This window comes from Microchirus variegatus (assembly GCF_963457635.1).
Source record: "Microchirus variegatus genome assembly, chromosome: 18".
In the NCBI taxonomy this organism is placed as follows: Eukaryota; Metazoa; Chordata; class Actinopteri; order Pleuronectiformes; family Soleidae; genus Microchirus; species Microchirus variegatus.
Window position 1 is genome coordinate 19,122,079 of NC_139819.1, and position 22,900 is coordinate 19,144,978.

The 22,900-nt window shown below is 40.8% G+C and overlaps 1 protein-coding gene across 1 annotated transcript in view; it reads left to right on the top strand.

The window, feature by feature from the left end:
• Window positions 1-19,471, top strand: part of LOC310939708 (metal transporter CNNM4) — a gene marked incomplete at its 5' end in the record, with an annotated part of 64,863 nt that extends 45,392 nt beyond the window's left edge. The window contains 5 exons of the mRNA XM_083904523.1: window positions 7,830-7,926; window positions 10,364-10,426; window positions 15,802-15,858; window positions 17,525-17,703; window positions 17,852-19,471. Of these exons, the coding sequence (XP_083760649.1) occupies window positions 7,830-7,926; window positions 10,364-10,426; window positions 15,802-15,858; window positions 17,525-17,703; window positions 17,852-18,112 (657 nt within the window). The 3' untranslated portion in view covers window positions 18,113-19,471. The remainder of the gene's footprint in view (window positions 1-7,829; window positions 7,927-10,363; window positions 10,427-15,801; window positions 15,859-17,524; window positions 17,704-17,851) is intronic.
• Between the last annotated feature and the right edge of the window lie 3,429 nt (window positions 19,472-22,900).

A 22,900-nucleotide genomic window follows, 5' to 3' on the forward strand; every position in this document is an offset into this window, starting at 1 on the left:
GAGAAATTAGATAAAAGGATAAACATTTTAAATAAAAATTAAGATAAAAAGAGATGAAAAGATAAAAATAAAAGATTAAAAAAAGACGACATCACATAAAGGCCAGTCTATAAAAATAAGTTTTACGAAGTGATTTAAAAGAAGACACAGATTCAGCAAGCCTTATCTCCACGGTTTTGGCCTCGAAACAGTTGAGCCTTCTTTATACTCGCCATGGCACGGGGCTCCGCAGACGGTGTGCGACCATACAAGTATGTACGGAGGCGTTTATGCTCAGTGTGTTGTTCATTGCAGTATTCGCTGCAACGGCAGAGGGCGTACAAGCAAAATATTCAACTGGTACTGCCGGTAAACGTCCACTGCCTAGCAACAGTAGTAAACAAAACTTTCCGCATATCGCTTACATTGGTTCAAATTGACTGTCCCTCTCTTGGTCGTTCACGTATTTGGACAAACATCCCATAATCCACCAAAATCACAGGGAGGGCTTTTCCCCCTGGGTCACCACTCTTTATATGGGCTCGTCTTTTGCCCTTTACAAAGCGATCCCCCTCTTTTTTTTCACGTCCTATGGCAATAACCAATCGTCCTTTTGTAACATTGTAACAATCTCCTTCCATGAATATAAGGTCATGTGACTGTCTCGGTGCTCTCGGACAGAAGAGTCGTAGAAATGCGTGTACAAGCGGACCTGCTCGGCCAGCCTTCCATTAAAAATGAAGAGTTGGCGTGCGCCACAGCCAAGAAAGTTAGAAAAATTCAGAGGTGTGCGCCCTAGTGCCGCGACACCTTTTGGAGCAGGATATGACGTCATTTTGGCTGCGCGCCCGGGACGCTACGGCAGGTATAACCCACACTACGGCGAGTATAATCAAGGCTTCAAGAGATCCTGCCTGCGGATCTAAGGCTGCGAACAGGCTCGTATGGGGTCAGCATGTCTGAGATGTATTAAGGGGCCAGACCTTGACGAGCCTTAAAAGTAATCAGTAAAATCTCAAAATCAATTCTAAAATGTACAGGGAGCCAGTGGAGTAGAGCCAAGATTGGAGTAATCTGATGCTGTCTGTTAAAACTGGTGAGAAGCCTGGCTGCTGAGTTTTGAACCAACTGGAGGCGGGAGAGGGATTTGTGGTTGATGCCGGTTAGAAGGGAGTTGCAATAACATAAAAGGAAGAATATGAGAGCATGGACTACTTGTTCTAGGTCAGGCTGTGATAGGATATTTTTGATTTTTGCGGCGCCATCTTTGTTATGTGAAAACATGCAATGCATTCTGGGTAGCCCTTGCTCCCAAGGGTGGTCTCGGAAAATCGCAATATTGAGGGCGATACAGCCCTTAAAGCGGACCTAGACTGGAAGTTCCAATTAACGCTGTTTTTAGTGTGTATCTGCGTCATTACCTTGTTTAAGAAGCCCTGAAGGTTCTAAACAAACAAACAACACAGCGTTCTCAGCTGTAGCTGTTTATTGTAATCTCGGGTTCAGCGAGATCTCTGAAAAAACCTGGTCCGGTTACGTAAACACCGGTTCTCCGGAACAGCAGATCGTCCTGGTCCGGGCACTAGTCCGGGCACATCCAGTTGCATATATTGAACTGCAGAAGAAGAATAACGTCCGTTGTGGAGGTGTTTCACGAGCGACAGTGTCTTCTGACTCCGGGTCAAAGTCATAAAAGGGACTGCGGCGGGGAGTCGTGAAGAAGCTATTTTTAAATACTGTTAAAACAATGTTTTGATAATGACTAGCAGTGCATCCATCGTTCCAGAGGGGGGAGCTGCGCTTCTGAGAGCGGGTGTGCTGAATCTACTGGCCAATCACAAGACTCTGTCTTCTGGGTGAGAGAGTTGAGTCTCAAATAGGCCTGTCGCGATATTCAATACATCAATTAATCGCACGATAATTAAAATTAGCTCGATCATTTTTCTGGCCGCGATAAATGCCATTTGCATTCTTTTTTGTTTTCCCCGTCTCTCTCTCTCTCGGGTCCTAAAGTGTGTGAAATTTGATGTAGTATGCATGCCAGGTGGCTAGGTGGCTCTGTGAAGCACTGCCATACAACAACAACAGGAGCACGAGCATGCGCTCAAACTTCCTTCTACTTCTCTCTAGTAGCGCCGAGTATGTAAGTAGACCTCCATAACTAACATATATGTGCAACAGGACAGGAGGAAAATTATAACGAGGTTTCTTTTTTAGCATAATGTTTTTATTCTGAGATTGAAAGAGAAAGTACAACAATACAATGTAAATAATACAATGTACATGTAATACGTGCAGAATATAAATGATACGTTTGCATTTTATACCCCAGAAACATTCCCCTAAACGATAAACAGACACACTACCTCGAACGACAAAGATCCAAGTACAGAGCACAAACAAAGAAATAGAGTGCAGGAGGACATGACAGTTAGTAAATAAAAACTTAAAGTAAAGTCCAAATAAAATAGTAATAATAATGACAATGCTTATTATTATAATAAATGAAAAACAATAGAAGGGGGGAAGGTTGGTTGAGAACGGTCCTAAAGTACAAGTCTGCTGAGAGATTCTTAAATTTGTCTAAGTGTTGTGTAACTGGGCCCAAAATAGAACTATATTTGTCAGGTTGACTCCGAAGCAAAAACGTAATTTTCTCCAAGTTTAAGAAGAACATTAGATCCTTCACCCACACAGTAGAAACTGGCGGATCGGGGTGATTTCCAGTCCATCAGGATTCTCCTATGTGCCAGAAGGGTTGAGAAAGCAATGACATTTCTATGTGTACTGTTTAAGTCTGGATCTTTATCAGAATTGGTACCAAATATACACATAAAGGCATTGGGTTGAAGGTTTAAATTGAGGGATTCGGACAGGAATTTAAAAATGGCATTCCAGTAATCTACTAGTATTGCGCAGGACCAAAACGTGTGTAAGATCTGCAGGTGAATAATGTCGATTGCAGCTATCTTGTACATTTGGGTAGATTGGGGAGAGAAAGACCTTGGTATAGCTGGGTATATAAAAGCGATCCGGAGACTATAATGTACCGGCCATTCGGATCAGAGATAACATCTGCTGCCGTAAACTGAACTTTTTTAAGAAATAGAATCGCCACTCCCCTTGATTTACTATTGAAATTGGAGTGGAATATTTGAGCGACCCATGGCCTTCGTAATCTTCGCTGACTTGCTATTGTTAAATGTGTCTCCTGTAAAAAAATTATAGTTTTTTTTAGGTGGGTGAAAATACAAGCTCTTTTAACAGGGCTATTCAGCCCCTTGCTCCTGCTTGATGCCATTAAAAGTAGCTCCTTTTCTGGTCAGGTTAGCAGTCCTGTCTTGGTATATCTCAAACTCACACTGCCGTGTTTCAGTTCATGTTTCATTGCCCACCTTAATGTATTTTCCTTGTGAGAGAAGTTGTGGAAGCACACAACAAAAGGTCTCAACTTCTGGGAACCACGTTCCGGTAGTGGGACGGTGTGGTGTGCACGGTTGATGGGCAGGGGCGACGTGAATATCTGCCAGAGAGCCTCCATCAGAAAGTGAACCACTTGCTGCCCTCGGTATATTGACAATGCGGAGATTAGGTCGGCACAATCTATTGTCCAGGGGTCCGTTTCACAAAGCAGGTTCAACAAACTCTGAGTCTAACCCTGGATTTCCACTGGACGCGTTACAGCTGACTTGAAGCTTTCACTGCTCTGAATCTCTGACCGGCAAATAATAGGAACTTACTGCTTGTCCTTTCGTTGTTTTTTCTGCACGTCCCGGTACAATTTAGCAACATAGAAAAAAAGTGAAGCAAGAGTTCTAGCCGGAAGTGAGCGTGGTGCGCAGAGCATTCTGGGAGTTGTTGTCGTTTGTGTACATGAGCGATAAATACATTTTTCTGCCTTTCTCGGCCAAGAAGGCACTTTCTTCAAATATTATTTCACATTTCTACTCCATAGATTACCCATTTTTAATAGACATTCAACTTCCCAGCGGTGAAATATCTCTTTAAGTTCTTGGCTGAGACCACCGAATAAAACCAAGTCTAGTGTACGACCTTTACAGTGAGTGGGTTCATTTACAGCATACATTTGAAGAATCTCAAACATCTAAAACGTATGTGATGAAGCTTTGGGTAGAACGACAGGCCAGTATATATGCAGCCTCACTCCACTCACTCTTTGCCAGATTGTCTTCGCTCCCATGCCTGACTCTCCAGCACTTGTTCCCGGATTGCTTACCTGGTATCGACCGGACTTGCCTTCGACCATCGCCTCTCATCTCAGCCCCGGTAAATCCACCAGCCTTCTGTCCCCAACCACGAGTATTGCCTGCCAGTTTTCTGTTCCTCGTCTGCCTGTGGCTGGTTGGCACTTGGCCTGTTCGTGCTTCACCGAAAGACCCACATGATCAGCTTCACCTCTCCAGTTCACATCCTCTGGTCTGCTGTGTACCTGCTTTCACCTGCTGAATAAAGACTGTTAAAATACAAATACCTGGTTCATTTGTGCTGCAATTGGTTTCATCCCATACCTGGTAAAGTACAATCTGGCCAGCTATGGACCCAGCACACAATACCACACCACTTAGTCGCCTCGAGATGAGGATTGAGGGTGTCCTGCAGCAGCATGAGGCCATGATGACTGCGTCTGCAGCTGAAGCCAGACAAGCTGCTGACACTCATGGAGGAGCACTAGCAGCATTAGCTGGACAGATGCAACAGCTAGCAGCCCGCTTCTCCCAGCTCCTGAGCCCCGGGTGGGAACCCCGGAGCATTACGATGGTGTTCGAGAGACTTGTGGCCCCTTCCTCACCAACTGCTCTCTTCTGTTCGCCCTGCAGCCCCACACCTTTGCCACAGAAACGGCAAAGGTAGCATTTGTCATCAACCACCTGACAGGCAGAGCTCGACTGTGGGGAACAGCTGAGTGGGAGAGACAGTGTACAGCCTGTGCTTCCTTTGACCTGTTTGAGTCAACAATGGGACTGATGGAATTGAAGCAAGGCGAACGAACGGTGGCAGATTATTCAATTGATTTCCGTACCAGAGCCAGCCAAAGCAGTTGGAACAGTTCAGCCCTCTGTGAGGCCTTCCTCCACGGTTTGGCTGACTATATTGAAGATGAACTGGTCTCACATGACACCCCCATCAGTTTGGACAGGGTGATTGATTTGGCCAACCGCATTGACCTACGTATACAGGCCCGTCGACGTGAGAAGCATCAAGTGGGTGACCCTGGTGAGCTCAACTTCCCTGTCAACTCCCCAAAGCCAGAGACCTCTGTTCCAAGGCTGTCTTCTCCTTACAGATGGCCCCCACACCTTGGCTTTCTTCATTGACTTTGGGGCCATTGATGAGGAGTTGGTCCTTCAGCTGGGGCTCAAGTGGGTTCCTTTGCCTCATCCGGTTCCTGATAGAGTCTTAGATGGACACATCTTGAGCACTGTCATGCATCAGACCTCTCCTGTTCACCTGCTGCTTCTGGTAATCATCACGAAACAGTCCAGTTCGACATCCTAAGCTCTTCCTGCCTGCCTCTCATCCTGGGGTATCCATGGCTCTGTCTTCACAACCCTCACATCGACTGGGTCACTGGGCCATTCTGGAGGTGCCTGCAGCATGCCTATGCCTATATGGAGGTCTACTTACATACATTAACTTGTTTTTATGGTCAAAAACCTCCTCGTTGCTGTAAACGAGCTGATAGAAATCCCTCTTTTCTGATGCTGTCCTTAGCCGGGATATTTCAGACTGAACTCTCACACCCAGAAGACAGAGTGTGTTGTGATTGGCCAGCCAGCGTAGAGCCTTCCCAACTGTCTTGTGATTGGCCAATACGCGGAAGTGACATAATCAGCACACCCGCTCTCAGAAGTGCAGCTCCCCCCTCTGGAACGGTGGATGCTGTGCTACTCATTATCAAAACATTGTTTTAACAATGTTTAAAAATAGCTTCTTAACGACTCCCCGCCGCAGTCCCTTTTATGACTTTGACCCGGAGTCAGACCCAGAGTCAGAAGACACTGTCGCTCGTGAAACACCTCCACAACGGACATTATTCTTCTTCTGCGTTTTAATGTACGCGACTGGAGGTGCCTGGACTAGTGCCCAGAGCAGGAGGATCTGCTGTTCAGGAGAACTGCTGTTTACGTAACTGGACCGGGTTTTTTCAGAGATCTCGCTGAGCCCGAGATTACAATAAAACACAGCGTTCTCAGCAGTGGCTGAACTGTTTTCGAAACTTCAGGGTTTCGTAAACAAGGTAATGACGCAGATACACACTAAAATAACAGCATTAATTGGAACTTCCGGTCTAGGTCCGCTTTAATTAACTGACAATGAAACACTGTGTATGTGTGTAAAACGTCATGCATTTACACATAGTACATCATATGAATAATTATTTTGTCTTTAGTAGTTAACAAAAACAATCGCCATATCGCCCAGCCCTACTCCCTCCTCTTCCAGATTACAGGCTCTGACATATGAAGCTTAAACTGAGAAGGTTTTTTTATTTCATCATAAGACCATGACCCTGTGGAAGAGAATTTAATTGTGACTGTCCTTCCTTAGTGGTTCGCTCCTCTCTTCTTCACTCCTCTTATTTCCTCTGTCTTCTATTTTGCAACTTGTTGTGGTTTGATCAGTCTGAGGGGATGGAGGGATGACAGTGTGGATTAAATGTGCTGTGTTGTTGCTGCAGTTCACACATTCCAGTGCACAGCTTTGAGCCAACTGTCTGAACCAACACAGAGGCCTCCTTTAACCCCTGTGTCCTCCTGTCCTCTCTCTCCTTGTAACCGTGGTTTTGACCTCAACCTCCCTCACCTCCTCCTTTTTACTGTCTCATCACTACTTTGAAACTCAACGAGTGTCTGTTAGTTAGCTTTTAGGCTGGCTTTACAGGACAATGCTCCCGGGTGAAACTGACAACATATTTTATCAGATGTGCCTTTCGTTTAGACGGCGGCTTGAAAATGCAAAAAAAATTAATCCACCCTCCATAGTGGAAATCTTAAAAACGCTCCACCACCGTGTTCCTGTCTAAAGGGTTGAAAACGCAAAAGTGTGCTCTGAGCTGCTCACACTGGCTATCCTCCTGTACGCGTTGACGTCAGATCCATGTGCAGTACAGACAAACAACAACAAACATGTCGGATTTTATCCATCAGTCAGACATTCAAGTTGCCTTAACTGTTCTGATACCTATCCAGGAGTCATTTCAGCAATTAAGCCGAGTTAATGTTTTGGTTTTTGACTGTGGGCTACTCAGCGCTACTAGAGAGAAGTAGAAGGATGTTTCAACACAAACGCGCGCTCCTGGTGTTGTTGTATTGCAGTGCTCCACAGCGCCACCTAGCCAACTGGCATGCATACTACATCAAATTTCACACACTTTTGCGTCACCGTGTGCATGCAGATTTCCACCCAAAGACGCTCGTCTAAACGGGAAGTAAAAAGTGGGAATGCAACGCCACTTTTACGGTTTGTGTTCAGATTGGTGTCATGTAAAGCTAGCCTTAGTTAGCTTGTCATCAAGGCCAACTCAAACATTTTGTCTGCCGAAGCAGACAATCACCAATCATTTCCCTGTTGTGTTGTTTTCAGCTGAGAGTATACTGCCCTTTAGTGGTCAAGTTGTGTCATTGCATTTTTAAAAACAAAAAAAAGGCAGGATCAGTGTTCCTATGAAATTACCAATGAGTGAATCATGTCAATATCTTCACTGAATAAACCATCAGTAAAATAATGTCACAGTGATTTAACTGCAGCCTCGACTAAATGTGTGAATTGACAGGCAATAAACGTGTGATGATGATGTTTTCTTTGTTTGTTTCTGTTGTTTTCTTCAGGGACGAGTAGAAGTGGAGGCCGGTAATGAGAGCATGAAGTTTGAGACGGGACCTTTTTCTTTCTACGGTGTCATGGCACTCAGCGCTCCCACACTGGGTGAGTCTCTCTTTATTATATATTATATATTAAAGTATATAGTATATAAGTATGTATTTACTTGGAGTAAAAGGGCCCTTTGATAAATAAATGCTAATGCTTTCACCTAGTGGCTAAACATCTTTCTATGCTGCCATAAATGACAGATGGTAGAATATTTATTTCAGTCATGTTTCTAGTTTCTTTCATTCATTCATTTCACATATAAGTTATTTCGGTACATGATCTAATGAATCAATAATAATCGATGATGGAAAAATGAAGTTTTAGCAGCGTACCATAAAGTAAAAGTGTACGTAAAGGTCATGTTACAAACACACAGTTGACCTCACACACACACACACACACACACACACACACACACACACACACACACACACACACACACACACACACTGTTCTAACATCAGTTTTCTCCCTTCTTGTGTTTGGACTGCAGTGATTTTCTATCATCTGACTGCAGTGATTATAACACAACTCTTTTTGTCTTTATTAGGAACTTATTTAGAGTTGGAGAAAACATGCTGATCTGTGTTTTTTTTTACATGATTTGGGAATATTCTCTCCTTCAGAATCGTAAAAGCTTTGGAATAAGTGACGATGTGAAAGAAAAGCAAACTCTTTTGCTGTTGAACTTAGCACTTTTTTTGGTTGTTGACAATCATGTGTAAGCACAACGTATCTTTGGCACCCACTTGTGTTTTGTCATTCATGTCTCTGTCCAGGTTTCTCAAAACTCTGTTTTCCCCTCTCATGCTGGGACTAGATCATAAATTATTGCTCCACGTTTTACAGATGTGGCCTTTTGGGATTGAAAGCCTTGAATATTCCATTTTGCCTCTGTAACACCAAGGATGTATGGATCCAAAATCCCAGTCCAAACAGGCTCAACAGCAAATTGACTTGTAATAATAATTTAGTGATATGCTTCATAGGCTGAAGAAATGTCAGAGTACAGTGCCTTGCAAAAGTATTCACCCCATTGGATTTTTACCTATTTTGTTATATTACAGCATTTAGTTCAATGTTTTTTTAACCTGAATTGTATTTGATGAATCAGAACACAGTAGTCTAATCCGGTGACGTGAAATTAGAAAAACATATAACTAGGGATGGGACTTTTTTGTCGACAAATCGATCGACAATCGACACGTGCGCACCTCGACAAAAAAGTCGAAGTGTCACAAACACGTAAAGTTCACGACCACGGAGGTTGAGGAAGCTGTGCACGAGAAGATGATCCTGCTGTTCAGGCTCCCTGTGCTCTCATGATGCGCGCGTCACCGGCTCGTTCTCTCGAGTGGCTGTGCGCGTCCAAGCGTGTGTGTGTGCGTGCAGTGCGAACGAGGTTGCGCTTAAGTTTAGGACGGGAGTGGGGACATAACACAAGCGCTACACAAATGAAGACGTCATCTCACCCAGTCAGGATCACTGTACTTCACTCTGGTGGACACTTAACGAGCGCAGGTTCAAAAACCTGAGCCGTCTGACGACATACGCTTTCCAGCGGAGAGTCTGCTTTTTTCCCTTTTTTTTTGCCCCTCATTTTTTTCGCTGTTCTGATGGTCAATAATGGACATTACAGCCATGTTTTTGAGCCAAAAATGAAGTAGTACACTGTAGAATAGTTTACACCCACGCACTGCTGCAGTTGCTGCTGTAAAAAAAAAAAAAAGTCGACAAAAAATTTGACACGTGGACCTCGACAATCGACTCTAAAAATGTGTGAAATTCCCATCCCTACATATAATGATAACATAAAACTATTTATTCACCCCCTTTGTTATGAAACCCATAAAAAGCTCTGTTGCAACCAATTACCTTCAGATGTCACATAATTAGTGAAATGATGTCCACATGTGCAGTCAGGCTACGTTTGTATGAAGGTATATTTGGTGAAAAGTCACAAGCACATTTAACTGCAGATTTCGCATGCGCACACTAAAGTCACAAATGTGACTTTATAAAAAATGTAAATCTGTCACACCAGGGTGTTGGTCTCCGGGGCTGCAGCTGGATTGTTACGTTTACCCCATATGGGGAAACGATAAAGTAAAAGTGTACGTAATGGTCATGTTACATACACACAAGCATACAAGCTGGCAGCCGCACCAAGCATTCAGTTCATAAAAGTCATGCAGAGCTGTGAAGTCAATTTACCAGGGTCGTTGAATGCATCTCTTTCGCTGTTTGACTTAGCACAACATGCACACAGAGAAATCAAATCCAGAAATGTTTGAAATGATGGCGATGATAAATCCAAATGAATGACTGATCAATATGAAAATGAAACACCTTGAACATTCAAACAGTGTAGTCTGACCTGACAGTCTTGGCATGTGTTTGCATGTCCTTAGGCAGTCTGTATCTCTGTCTCACTGACTCTGTCCACCTCCTCCCTCTGTCCACCTCCTCCTCCTTCCTTCTCTCATCTCAGTGGCTGCGTCTCGTCCTCGCCACCTCTCCTTTAAGAGGTTTTCTCTGTTCTCTCGGTTGCCAGGTAAACTCCGGCATGTCTGGGCCTTTAACACCAACCATGGGCAGGCCTCGCTGCCCTACATGCCAGGAGGCTTAAAGGGCATGACTTGATGGGCAGGCCTGGGTTGGTTTGGGTGGGTGGGATCTGGCTTTTGATTGGCCAGATGTGACAGTGAAATGTGTCCATCTTGTCCTAATAATAATCTGTCAAAGGGTAAATTAATGCATAATCAAAGGACAGTACTGTCTATAGAATTGTTAAGGGATGCAGCTTTATGCACCACCATCACTTAGTGTTGTCCACCTAAGGTGCAGCAAGAGCAGCAGCAGCAGTTTTCCTCTCCACTTATTTCAATGTAGATTTACCCTTTTAGAACACAAGAGTCAAAAGATGACAGCGACTATTTTGGCAGATAAGCTCTTAGTTCAACAGAGACGACCTCATCCACAAACACTTTTACTCAGCATTTATCACATAACAGGTCAGTATCAGGTAGTTCAGAATTCATCTCACTGTTCAATAACAATAACATTGAATTGCTATTGAATTGTTTGTCAGAGTTTGTCCACTAGGGAGCACTCAAGTACATGTTCCAGCTGTGAAGAGTTGATTCATTGATTTATCAGTGAATTGATAGAAGTTACACTTCTGAACGAAGGATTTAAAACACAAACATGTTACATGAGTCTACTTACAGAATACAGAACATATGAATATGTACAGTTTATCCTCCATATAGACCAGCACATCCAAGCTAAATACAAACAAGGTGCTTCACAGAGGAGGTGGGAGCCAGGAAATAAAGAAACATGCAAGTGCATGATCGTGTTAAAGCCACCTCACAATTTATAAGCCAATTGATTCATTGAAGGAAAATTATTTTTGACATTTAAAAGTAATCCAAAAGTGGATAGGTGTTATTGTCAGCATGACTATATAATATAAATATACTTCTGTGTAGAAATACTGTATGTTTACCTTGTATAGTCTATCAGGTATATCCTGTCACATTGATCACCCTGGGTTTCAACATGGATTATTTTTTTTTTTATATATATATTTATTCAATAGGAACGGATTAAGGTCCTTCATTACATTTCATGATAAACACACACAGTGCTTTCTAAATCAGTTTTTCCATTTTTTGTACTGAACAGTTTACAACTATAGAAATTCAATGTCCTTAACCCAAATGATACTGGAGTGACTTTATGAAAGCCTAAAAGTGAAGGGAGTTTGCAGTGAGGTATGAGGAAAGAAAGCAGCACATTTTGGAGTATAGGGGGAAAGAAGAGCTGATAGATGCCAACACTAAACTTAAAACATGAGCTGAATAAAACAAAGTAAGAGTTGATCAAAGACCTTATCTGCCAACAGTTCATCTGACAGGACACATGGGGACAAATAGTGATGATATGACAGTGAGATTTGATGGAGAGGGATGGGACAACGTCATGATGAGACACTCGAGGGAATAACCTACATATTACAATCTCTTACATAGTAGATGCTTTAGTATGAGTAGATATTGGCCATGATAACATTTAGTTACTGTTGTCCTGTCCCTCACTGTTATAACATATTCTAATCAGTAGACTTTTAAATCACCTCATGATCTTAACTCGTAGTAAACGCGTTACCTGTAGCTAGTGTAGTTCCAAATGTGAACGTCGTGTTTAAAGGGTTAGAAGAAAATGACATAGTTAGAAATGGAATAGAGTTCCATCATTCACCTTAGTGACCTAAGAAACACTAACTCTTTCTCTTTCTGTGTAGTTTTAGGTTTAAATGAATCAAAGACCATTGTTCCGTCCTGAAGATCCAGTAGTTAACGTTTCTATAAGTTTTACTAGTTTGCTGATAGAGACAAGACCAGAAAAAGAACTACTGAAAATAAAGAAAATATTAATTTGGTCACATTTGACTGCAAATGTGCCAGTTTAGCATTTGTAAGCTTCTGATGAACATGATGTGAGTGTGCTTTTTGATCAATGATAAATGTGTATTAATGTAAATATACGATGAAACAAGTGTAACTCCTCCTGTGGAGAGAGGTTGATGGATAAACAAGTGAATAGTCATGAATAATAATAATTATATATGTCATATATACAGTTCCTTGGGAGTTAAAATGTTGAAACATTTTTTTCACGTTGAGGTCACAACTGTGCTAAAATAAATCATGAATTTTAAGTTAATTATCTTTAAAATAAACAGAGCGAGAAGAGTTGTGAGAAAGTCAACTCTAAGGAACAACCACTATGTGGTATGCAAAAGTTTAGACACCCCTGTAAATTTTCATGATTTTCCTTTATAAATCATTGGTTGTTTGAATAATAAATTTTAGTTAAATGTATCATATAGGACATGGGTGTCAAACTCTGGCCCGCGGGCCAAATTTGGCCGTGTAATTTCATTTGGCCCTTGAGGCAATATCAAATTAACATTAGAGCTGGCCCGCCGGTATTATACAGCGGCACCGCCGCTGCCTCAGCTGCGCACCCAAGCTGCTCAATTGCTCTCCATGTTCCGCAGCACTTATCTATGTGAGCATCTTTTCTCCTCAATGAAGATGACGAAAACGTCTCACAGGATACGTCTGACTGATGAACACCTTCGTTCGATAATGAAGGTTGCCTCAGCTCAAAGCCTGAACCCCGACATTAATGAACTAGCATCCAAGAAAAGATGCCAGGTATCTGGCTTGGGCACATCAGATTAGATCAGTGTGTCGCAAACTGAGCAGTAAAAAGGCCTGAATGGTTGATTTATTCATTGTTATTTTATTTTCAAATTTATTAGCTTGTGGAAAAAGTTAATGTTGATATTTACCTCAGAAGGCTGCAAATAGAAAAGAGGCATTACACTTTTTATTTAAATTTAATTAATATGCCATTGATGTTTTTTCGTTTGTTTTTTGAAAGTTGATTTTGCACTATTAAGTTATATAAGCGTTGCTTGTTCCATATTCAGTGTTAAAGCAAATCAGTGTAGCAAACTGAGCAATAATTAACATTTTATTCATGCACTTTCTCTTGCTACTTCAAGGCTTGAATGTTTGATTCATTCATTATTGTTATTTTCAAATTTATTATTAGCCTGTGGAAAAAGTTTATCTTGATATTTACCTCAGAAGGCTGCAGATAGAAAAGAGGCATTACATTTTTATCCATCCATTATCTACCGCTTATCCTGTATTTAGGGTGCATTCAATTTTTATTTAAATTTTATTTGATATGCCATTGATATTTTTTAATTATTATTATTATTATTTGAAACTCGATTTTGCAAGTCACTATAAAGTTATATAAGCCTTGCTTGTTCAATATTCAATGCAAAACTTGTTTGGGTCCCTATTAAAAGGTTAATTTGTTCAACCTTGGCCCGCGGCTTTGTTCAGTTTAAAATTTTGGCCCACTCTGTATTTGAGTTTGACACCCCTGATATAGGAGACAAACACAGTGATATTTGAGAAGTGAAATAAAGTTTATATGATTTACACAAAGTGTGCAAGAATTACTTAAACAAAATTAGGCATATGCATAAGTTTAGGCACCACAAAATAAATATTTTGTGCTTCCTCCTTTTGCAGAAATAACAGCCTCTAAACACTTCCTATAGCTTCCAATTAGAGTCTGGATTCTGGCTGAAGGTATTTTGGACCATTCTTCTTTACAAAACATCTCCAGTCCAGTCAGGTTTGATGGTTTCCGAGCATGGACAGTCCGCTTTAAATCACACCACAAATGTTCAATAATATTCAGGTCTGAGGACTGAGATGGCCATTCCAGAACGTTGTATTTGTTCCTCTGCATGAATGCCTTAGTAGATTTTGAGCAGTGTTTAGGGTCGTTATCTTGTTGAAAGATCCAGCCCCGACACAATCTCAACTTTGTCACTGATTACTGGACATTGTTCTCAAGAATCTGCTGATATTGAGTGGAATCCATGCGACCCTCATCTTTAACAAGATTCCCAGTCCCTGCACTGGCCACACAGCCCCACAGCATGATGGAACAGCCTCCAAATTTTACTTTAGGTAGCGAGTGTTTTTCTTGGAATGCTGTGTTCTTGTTTCAGCCATTCATAACGCCCATTGTTTTGCCCAAATAACTTTATTTTAGTTACATCAGTCCACAGCACCTTATTCCAAATGTGCTTTAGCATACCTCAAACGACTTTGTTTGTGGCAAGTGCAGAGAAAAGGCTTTTTCTGCATTACTTCCATACACCATCTCCTTGTGTAAAGTGCACAGTGACACCATCAGCAGCAAGATGATGTTGTAGGTCTTTGGAGCTGGTCTGTGGGTTGACTGTGACTGTTCTCGCCATCCTTACCCTCTGCTTATCTGAGATTTCTCTTGGTCTTCCAATTCAGGCCTTAACTAGAACTGTGCCTGTGGCCTTCCAATTCCTCACAATGTTCCTCACAGTTGAAACTGAGAACTTAACTCTCTGAGATAGCTTTCTGTATCCTTCCCCTAAACCATGATGTTGAACAATCATTGTTTTCAGGTCATTTGAGAGTTGTTTTGAGGCTCCCATGTTGCCACTCTTCAGATGCAAAGAGGAGAAACACTTACAATTGGCCTCCTTAAATACTGGTCACTGAGGGTCACTGAGGTTACCAAACCAATTTTGAGTTCCAATAATTAGTGTTAAAGGTATTGAAATCAATAAAATGACAAGGGTGCCTAAACTTATGCACATGAAGTGGAGATGTTTTGTAAAGAAGAATGATCCAAAATACATTCAGCCAGAATTAAGACTCTAATTGGAAGCTATAGGAAGCGTTTGGAGGCTGTTATTTCTGCAAAAGGAGGATGCAAAAAGTTTTCTTTTGTGGTGTCTAAACTTATGCACATGCCTAATTTTGTTTAAATAATTATTGCACACTTTCTGTAAATCATATAAACTTTATTTCACTTCTCAAATATCACTGTGTTTGTCTCCTATATGATATATTTAACTGAAATGTATTATCCAAACAACCAATGATTTATAAAGGAAAATTACAGGAGTGCCCAAACTTTTGCACACCACTGTATATTATTATAATATATTATATGTTATATTATTATTAGAATATTTAAATGTTGGTTATGTAATTTGGTTCATGTTGACAAACTGCATCGCACAACAACACACAACAACAGTGTGAAAGAACAGCAAACGCACACTGACTCATTTATCTGATTTAATTTTACACAACATGAGACAAGACTCTGAATAAACACCACACACAAAGACACAACGACAGGCATTTTACTAAGAAATGGTTCCTACTGGATCTAACTAAGGCATCTCTAACCACTAACTAGAAATTAAACTGTAGATAATCCAGGATTAACTAGTGTGCCTCATTCACTGGAAGCTAATGCCATTGACATGTCCAGGTAAAACAGTTTCCTATGACTCACTGAGGCCCCCTGCTGGAAGACTCACACCTACTGGTAATAACACACAGCTGGTAACATGTCCATGCGTGCAGTGTGTGTGTGCACGTGTGTGTGCACGCGTGTGTGTGTGTGTGCGTGCGTGCGTTCGTGAGCGTGTGCGTGTGCGGTAGAGCCACATTAATGAGTCCGGATTAAATCAGCATGATCCATGGTCTGAATGAAGCACATGGAAGTTAGTCATCATGTTTCATGATGATGGAGCAGAGGTGGAAAATCACCGGCTGAAGGAAGCTGCAACGGCTTTCATGTAATGATCAGATGTTAAATTAAATTAAATTATTAAGTTAGTAGATGTTAAATGAATAGGAACTGGTTTAAGTAAGACAGTCAGTGACCTAACCCGCATGCGTTGGTGCCAGCAGTTGTTCGCTTCACTGTCCAGTGTTCTCTGCCATGATGCACTTCCTGCAATCCTTTATAGACAAAATATTGATCATTAAAGGTGCCATATGTAAGAATGTGGTCAAAAACGGTTACTACATTCAAATTCAAAATACCGAGGTCTTTTAGGTTTCTTTTTCTGACGTAACTGGCAACCCTTGGTTGCTCGGCAGCTGAGACTCTACTGACTGCAATGATTGGTAGATGGCGGTAGGTGGCGCCACATGCCAAAACATAAACATGATTTGCAGTCTGCAAAATATTTTTTTTAATGCAAATATTTTGGCTGTACTGTTGTGAGTTCAGTTTGTTATATGAACATTATTCCTGAGTCTGTGACATATTAGGAGGATTTTATGGCCAGTTGCTTTAGACTTATCACATAATGCACCTTTAAGTACATGTATATATAATGTATGTCCTCTAGAGCTGACTCCTTAGATTATTAAGACAAATGGAGATAAAAACATGACCAGCACTGTTTTTTGGTCTTAGATTATTGTCAGTTCAATCTCTTTGGCTTTTTGACGGTTAGTGAGACGCCGTTGATATTTAAAAGGTTAAAGTAAAGTATTATATATCAATGTCCATTGTTTTTGGAAATAAAGAATAATGCCTCAGTCGTGATATTGCACTACTATTATACTATTAATGTAATCATCAAACCAAGCTCAGTAGAGACAAAGATTAGGATCCTGCATCATAATGTGCTTGTAATTCAGGCTCATGAAAGTAAATAAACCAAAATGAGGTTAGTGTTCAATTATTAATGTCACACTTGCTTTGTGTGTTAACTCCGTCCTCAAAAACACTGATTCACTGATTATTTGGAAAATTTCACTGAGTCACTGTTTCTTTGGTTTGAAAGAGAGAGAGAACAACAGATGTGAGGAGAAAGGGTATGTGTACGCATGTGTGTGTGTGATGAGAAGATGATATTATACGAAATTATATAGTGACCCCCTGAAAACCTCAGTGTCCCTCTCACAGTTTTCCTTTCAGTGTTGCTGTTATAATTATATCTGTGGTTTGTAACTAATGACTCACTTCCATCCATTGTTATTATTAAGAAGCTCCTTATTAACCTTCACTGCATCTGGTGCGTGCTTCTGTTGATCTGTGGTTGCATCATCATCAATCACAATAATCAATCGCAGTAGTTTTTAGAGCCATGTTTTCATACTTAGAGATGTACGACGACCTGTTTGATCGACGTCACAAAGAGGAGCTTACAATGAAGCGTTAACGTCTATGTCTATGTGTGCGTGAATGTTAGCAGAGTTCCGTTCACCGTCACACCTCAGCGGACTGAACAGAACGGCTTCTCTGAGCGGAGCTGACCGGACAGAGTCTCTGGCCATCGGTGGCAGCAACACACAGCTCAACAACAGCTTTTCCTCACAGCAGTACACGCCTGACTTCTACGTCCGAGCTCTCACTGACCTGCAGTTTGTCAAGGTTGGTCTTCATGTTTGTCTTTAGATGTGTAGATGTTGTAAGCCAGGGTCAGCCATGTCTACACCCTCACCATGGTCATGACTCCATGTCTCTACAGAACCAGAAGAAGAGAATCAGTCATGTGTTGTGATCCTTGTCTCTCCTTCAGATCACCAGGACTCAGTACCAGAACGGTCTGATGACGTCTCGTCTGGACAGTTCTCCTCAGTCTCCAGAGAGCGGCTTCAACACATCATCTCGTCAGGATCCCACTGTTCCACTCACCAACAACTCCATCACAGAGCTCGGGGTGGATTCCAGTGCCATGGAGAACGGTCCTGATGAGACCACGCTTCTTCTTCTCAACGAGCAGAACTCACCTCACACAGCCAATCACCACAGCAGCAGTCAGCTGGAAAACAGCGTCTGACGCTTACTGCGTCCTTACCTTACTGCTGCCTTTGCACACATGCACTACTGCGCTCACATGTATGCTGGGGAGGGGAGGAGTTTGGAGTGAGTGAGTGAGTGAGTATGTGAGTGAGTGAGTGAGTGAGTGAGTGAGTGAGTGAGTGAGTGAGTGAGTGAGTGAGTGAGTGTGTGTGTGTGTGTGTGTGTGTGTGTGTGTGTGTGTGTGTGTGTGTGTGTGTGTGTGTGTGTGTGTGTGTGTGTGTGTGTGTGTGTGTGTGTGTGTGTGTGTGTGTGTGTGTGTGTGTGTGTGTGTCTCTCTCTCTCTGTGTGTGGGTGTGTGTCTGTGTGTGCTGGTGAGAACAGAACAGACAAATCCACAAACCAACCAACACACTGTAGCGACCTCCATCACCTCCATCACCTCCTCTGTCACCTCATCACCTCCATCCCTTACAGCTAGAAGACAAAGATGAGTCCAGCACGTCAGTGGACTTCAAACAAAGTCATATATGTTCCAGAGAAACGTATAGTCATATATATTTATTGTTAAAACATGTTTGAGACTCCTCTATTGTTTTTTTGGTTTGCTCAGCAGCAGGAGAGTTTGGCTAGATTTATATAGACATATTTTTACACGTAAACCTGTTATCCTGTATGTATATGTGTATATATATACATGTATGTGTACACATATACATATATATATATATATATTCCTCCTTTTTTCCATGGACAGAAGCTGTTGTTGCCAGAGTTGTTCACAGAGACGATTCCCAGTGATTTAGACGATCAGTAATATTGTGAAGAGTGTGTGCGTGCGTGCGTGCGTGCTTGTATGTGAACAAATTAAAGGCCAGATCAGCAGACACTTGGTGTTAACAGAAACCAGATGAGAGAATCTGGACTGTAAAATACTATCAGATTTGTATTTATTGACGTAAAGGTGTGTACATATGTCAATGAGTGAGAAAGGAAGTAGTTTTTATTGTGCCTCGTGTTTGTTTTGTTTGGGCTTTGATCAGATCAGGGTTAGGGTTACCCTGATCTGGTACCCATCACTCAGTCCTGGCATCAAGCAAAGTCCATTCATTGACTGGGGAATAATGTTCATGTATGTTTTACAGTTATCACACACTCCACTTTTATTTTATCTGCCTCTAATCTCATTTCATTTCTCCTCACAGCAGGTTTTTATTTGGATATTTGTAGTGATTTACTACATAAAAACATGTTTTCTTCTCAAAGAAAAACCGCTGCTTTCTTGTCTTGTTTTACATCCATTTCTCTCTCAGATTTGCTGATTTGCACTTTTTCCTCACCTTTCCCTCTAACCTGCTTTATAAATGTGTTTGAAGTGGGATTGTGGGATATGTTGGACAAATCAACACAGCTTTAAAAAGGATGAGATTGTTGGAAGTTGATCTTTCTTCCATCGTTGAAGGAAAAGCTGAAGTTCTGTGAACATGTAACGACCTCAGAAAGTGTCCGTTTGTTCCACTTCTGTATTCTTATCGTCTCCAACATGTTTATCTGTCCTTGAACCAAAGCAGCACTCTCCTCCTCATCCTCCTCCTCCTGTCCTCACACAGGAGCTTTTCACCATCAATGACACCAGAGTTTAATGCCAATGATTATGTCTGACATTTAAATCATTATTGCCTATTGTGGCTTTCATTCTCAGGAAAGCTTAAATGCCACAAGTGTTTTGTCAAAGACAAGAAAAACTCCACTGTATTTTGATCAAAGTGTAAAATGTTCAAAGGCCTTTTTTAGTTGAAGCTGATTTTTCTTTTCAAATCCTTCCTGAAGCAGTCAGAGGAGAGAAGACGCATCTTTATTTGACCCTGGTAAACACACACACACACTCACAGTGCGGATAACTGAAGAACAGTTGAGACATTTCTCTGACTTTGTGTTATGGTTTGATGCGGATCATAAATCTGAGCTGTGATCTTTTCTTTGCCAATATTGTGTCTGTGAGATGCAAATGTTGCCATGATGCTCTGGTGATGATTATGATGCTCTGTTTCATACACAGCTGTGCCTCACTTTGCCTTAAACACACTCCACTTTAAAAAGCTTTATTGCACAGTGTCACGGTTCACTTGTTTTCTACTTTTTCCCACATGGAAAAACACAAATGCTCTGCCACTGTGGAGTTTGATGACATTAAAACTGCATCTTAGACGATTTAAAAAAGACAGAAAATGTCTCAGTGGGTGAACACAAGAAGACAAAAATCTGCCTCCTTTTGATGGTTTTGTGCTTTTAAGTTTGAGATTTATCGTCCTGAAAATTTTTGTTTCGGTGGAGAATGTCTGGGTGAGTGAAAAATGCTTTTTATATTTACATTCATGAGCTTAACACTCCCATTAATCCATCATTATACAACAAGTCAATCCTTGACTGGCCCCTGGTGTGAAACAGCAGAGGTCTCCTGCATTTACCTGGAACAAACCTGACATTTAAACATTTAAACAACCAGAGGAACGTCATAGTTAAGAGAAAATCACTGGAAACCACAATGAATTGACTATTTCATGAATAATCAGCTATTTTGAGTTTTATTTTCTAATTAAAGTAAAACTTGCGTAAAACTTTACACAAACACATGTGTGTTCCCTGTGGGAAACTTCAGAAACACTGTGATATTCAGTGATGAACAGAAGCACACAGAAGTGATTTTCACAGCCGTGATTTTCCCAAAGTTTTCAGATAAGAGTCTGTGTCACAACAATGTGACTGACCAGGCTTTCATCACCGTTTCATCACCATGACACCGTCACATAGAGACACAGATACTGTCTATTCGTTCTTTAAATGTTTGTCTCCGTTTAAACACACACACGCATGTTAATGTATGGGAGCTCCAGCTCCTCCATGGTTTTAGGTTCGGTTTATGTGTGAAAGAGAACTTTGTACCTCTGAAACACTTTCAGTCATTGTGCTAAACAACTTGGTTTTTTTTATCATCATCATTATTAGTGGTAATAAATTTAATTTGAGAGCAGAGTGAGTGAAGTGACAGACTGTCATTTGTCCCTCATTAACTTTTAAAAACAACTGTGTAAATACTGTTTTATAATAATTGAAAGTTATTAATAAACATGAGATCATGTGTTTCTCTATCGACCTCTGTCATGTTCACCTCTTATAGCAACTTTTTTGTCTCGGCACGTTTAAATCTGTTGGAATGATGGAGAATATCCTTCTCAATAATAATAATAATATTTTGGTTAAAGATAGGTGTGCGTGTGTGTGTTATTATAGTTAACGAAAACTAACACACACACTTAAATTGAAAAAACATTTTCAAACTAAAAAAACACCTTTGTAAATGAGTTACATACATAATCCTTTTGGGTTCATATGAAGTGTGTTTTTTTATTATTATTTTTTTTTCTCTGTCAGCAATTCTTCATTCCTTCATAATCACATGTTTGATTTAGTTTTAGTTTAGTTGAGTGTGGGACACAAGGCTGTGCAGGTGAGACATAACATTTGCTTGAGTTGGTTCATCTCATTTTCATCTCAGTGACTTTTACTGTGTTTATTGTTGAGATTGAGCTCCTGAGACAATGTGATGCGTCTCCTCAGGGTTATTTATGATTATTTATGTCTTTAGTCTGTTCTAAATTAGATGTTGACCTTTCACACTAACCTCAGCACAATAAAGCACATTTTGCACATGTAATACACAATACTTATGATGACCTTTTTGAATTTTGCACCTGGCAAATACTCCATTTACAAAAAGATAACAACTAAGAAAAACTAGCAAAACTTCTAATTGAATACCAATTAATGTAATAGTAACTAATTTTAAAAACAAAAAGTCAAAACTAAAACTAATGAAAAATCCCAAACTATTCTAACCTTGATTGAATGATAAAGGAGGTAGAAGTGACCTAGTGTCAGCATCATAGAAGATCTGTGGTGCAGATGCAGGTGCACCCAGGGTAATAACACACATCTCCTTATATGGACTTCCTTCTCCTTTTCTGTCTTCTCATGTGATGTTAAGTCAAAGTTAGGATTAATTTGTATCGCATTTTTAGCAGTGATAAAAGGAGCAGTAATTGTGCGGAAGTCAGACAGTAGACTGTTTTTTAATTTTCTTTTTGTTGATAAAAACGAGTCAAGTGAACTTTGAACTGTGACAGATTTACACATTTCACTAATTCAGTCCTGTTTTAAACATTTAGAGTAGTTTTTGTTTGTTTATACAGTTAGTGAAAATGACGTTGGTTGTGCTGAAAAAAGGATTTAAGTCTATATTGCACATTCTTATAACCTCTGTATAAACTGTACGTTTGAACATAGTGATGGACAAAAGCAGCTGAAATGGACAACAAGGTCTCATAATGAAGAAAAACAAAGCAACAGGAGCATGAACCACATATACTGAAGTCGCTTTTACTGCAAACAAGACTCATTTTCCTTTGACTTTCTTGTTTCTCCCGACCTGTTGTATTGATTCACTCATGTGGACTCAGGAGACACCAGGAAGTGAAATCGAGCAGTTTTGGGAAGTGGTCTGAGTTCTGTCATTGAGAAATCTCCAGACTGTTGCTCCTGTTGCTTTTACATCACTGGGAATTCTATGTGTGTGAAACAGGTTGAGCATGAGTGATGACATGAGTCATCACAGTCCACTATACAAGGCCAACATGTCTGCAGAGAGGAGCTGTTTACGAGAACACCATCATTACACAGGATGTGTACAAACCTGCCTTCAGGAGATCTTATGATTATCAGCTTTACCTATTGTTTACAATGTCTTCAACATGTCTGCTGAGAGAAGCTG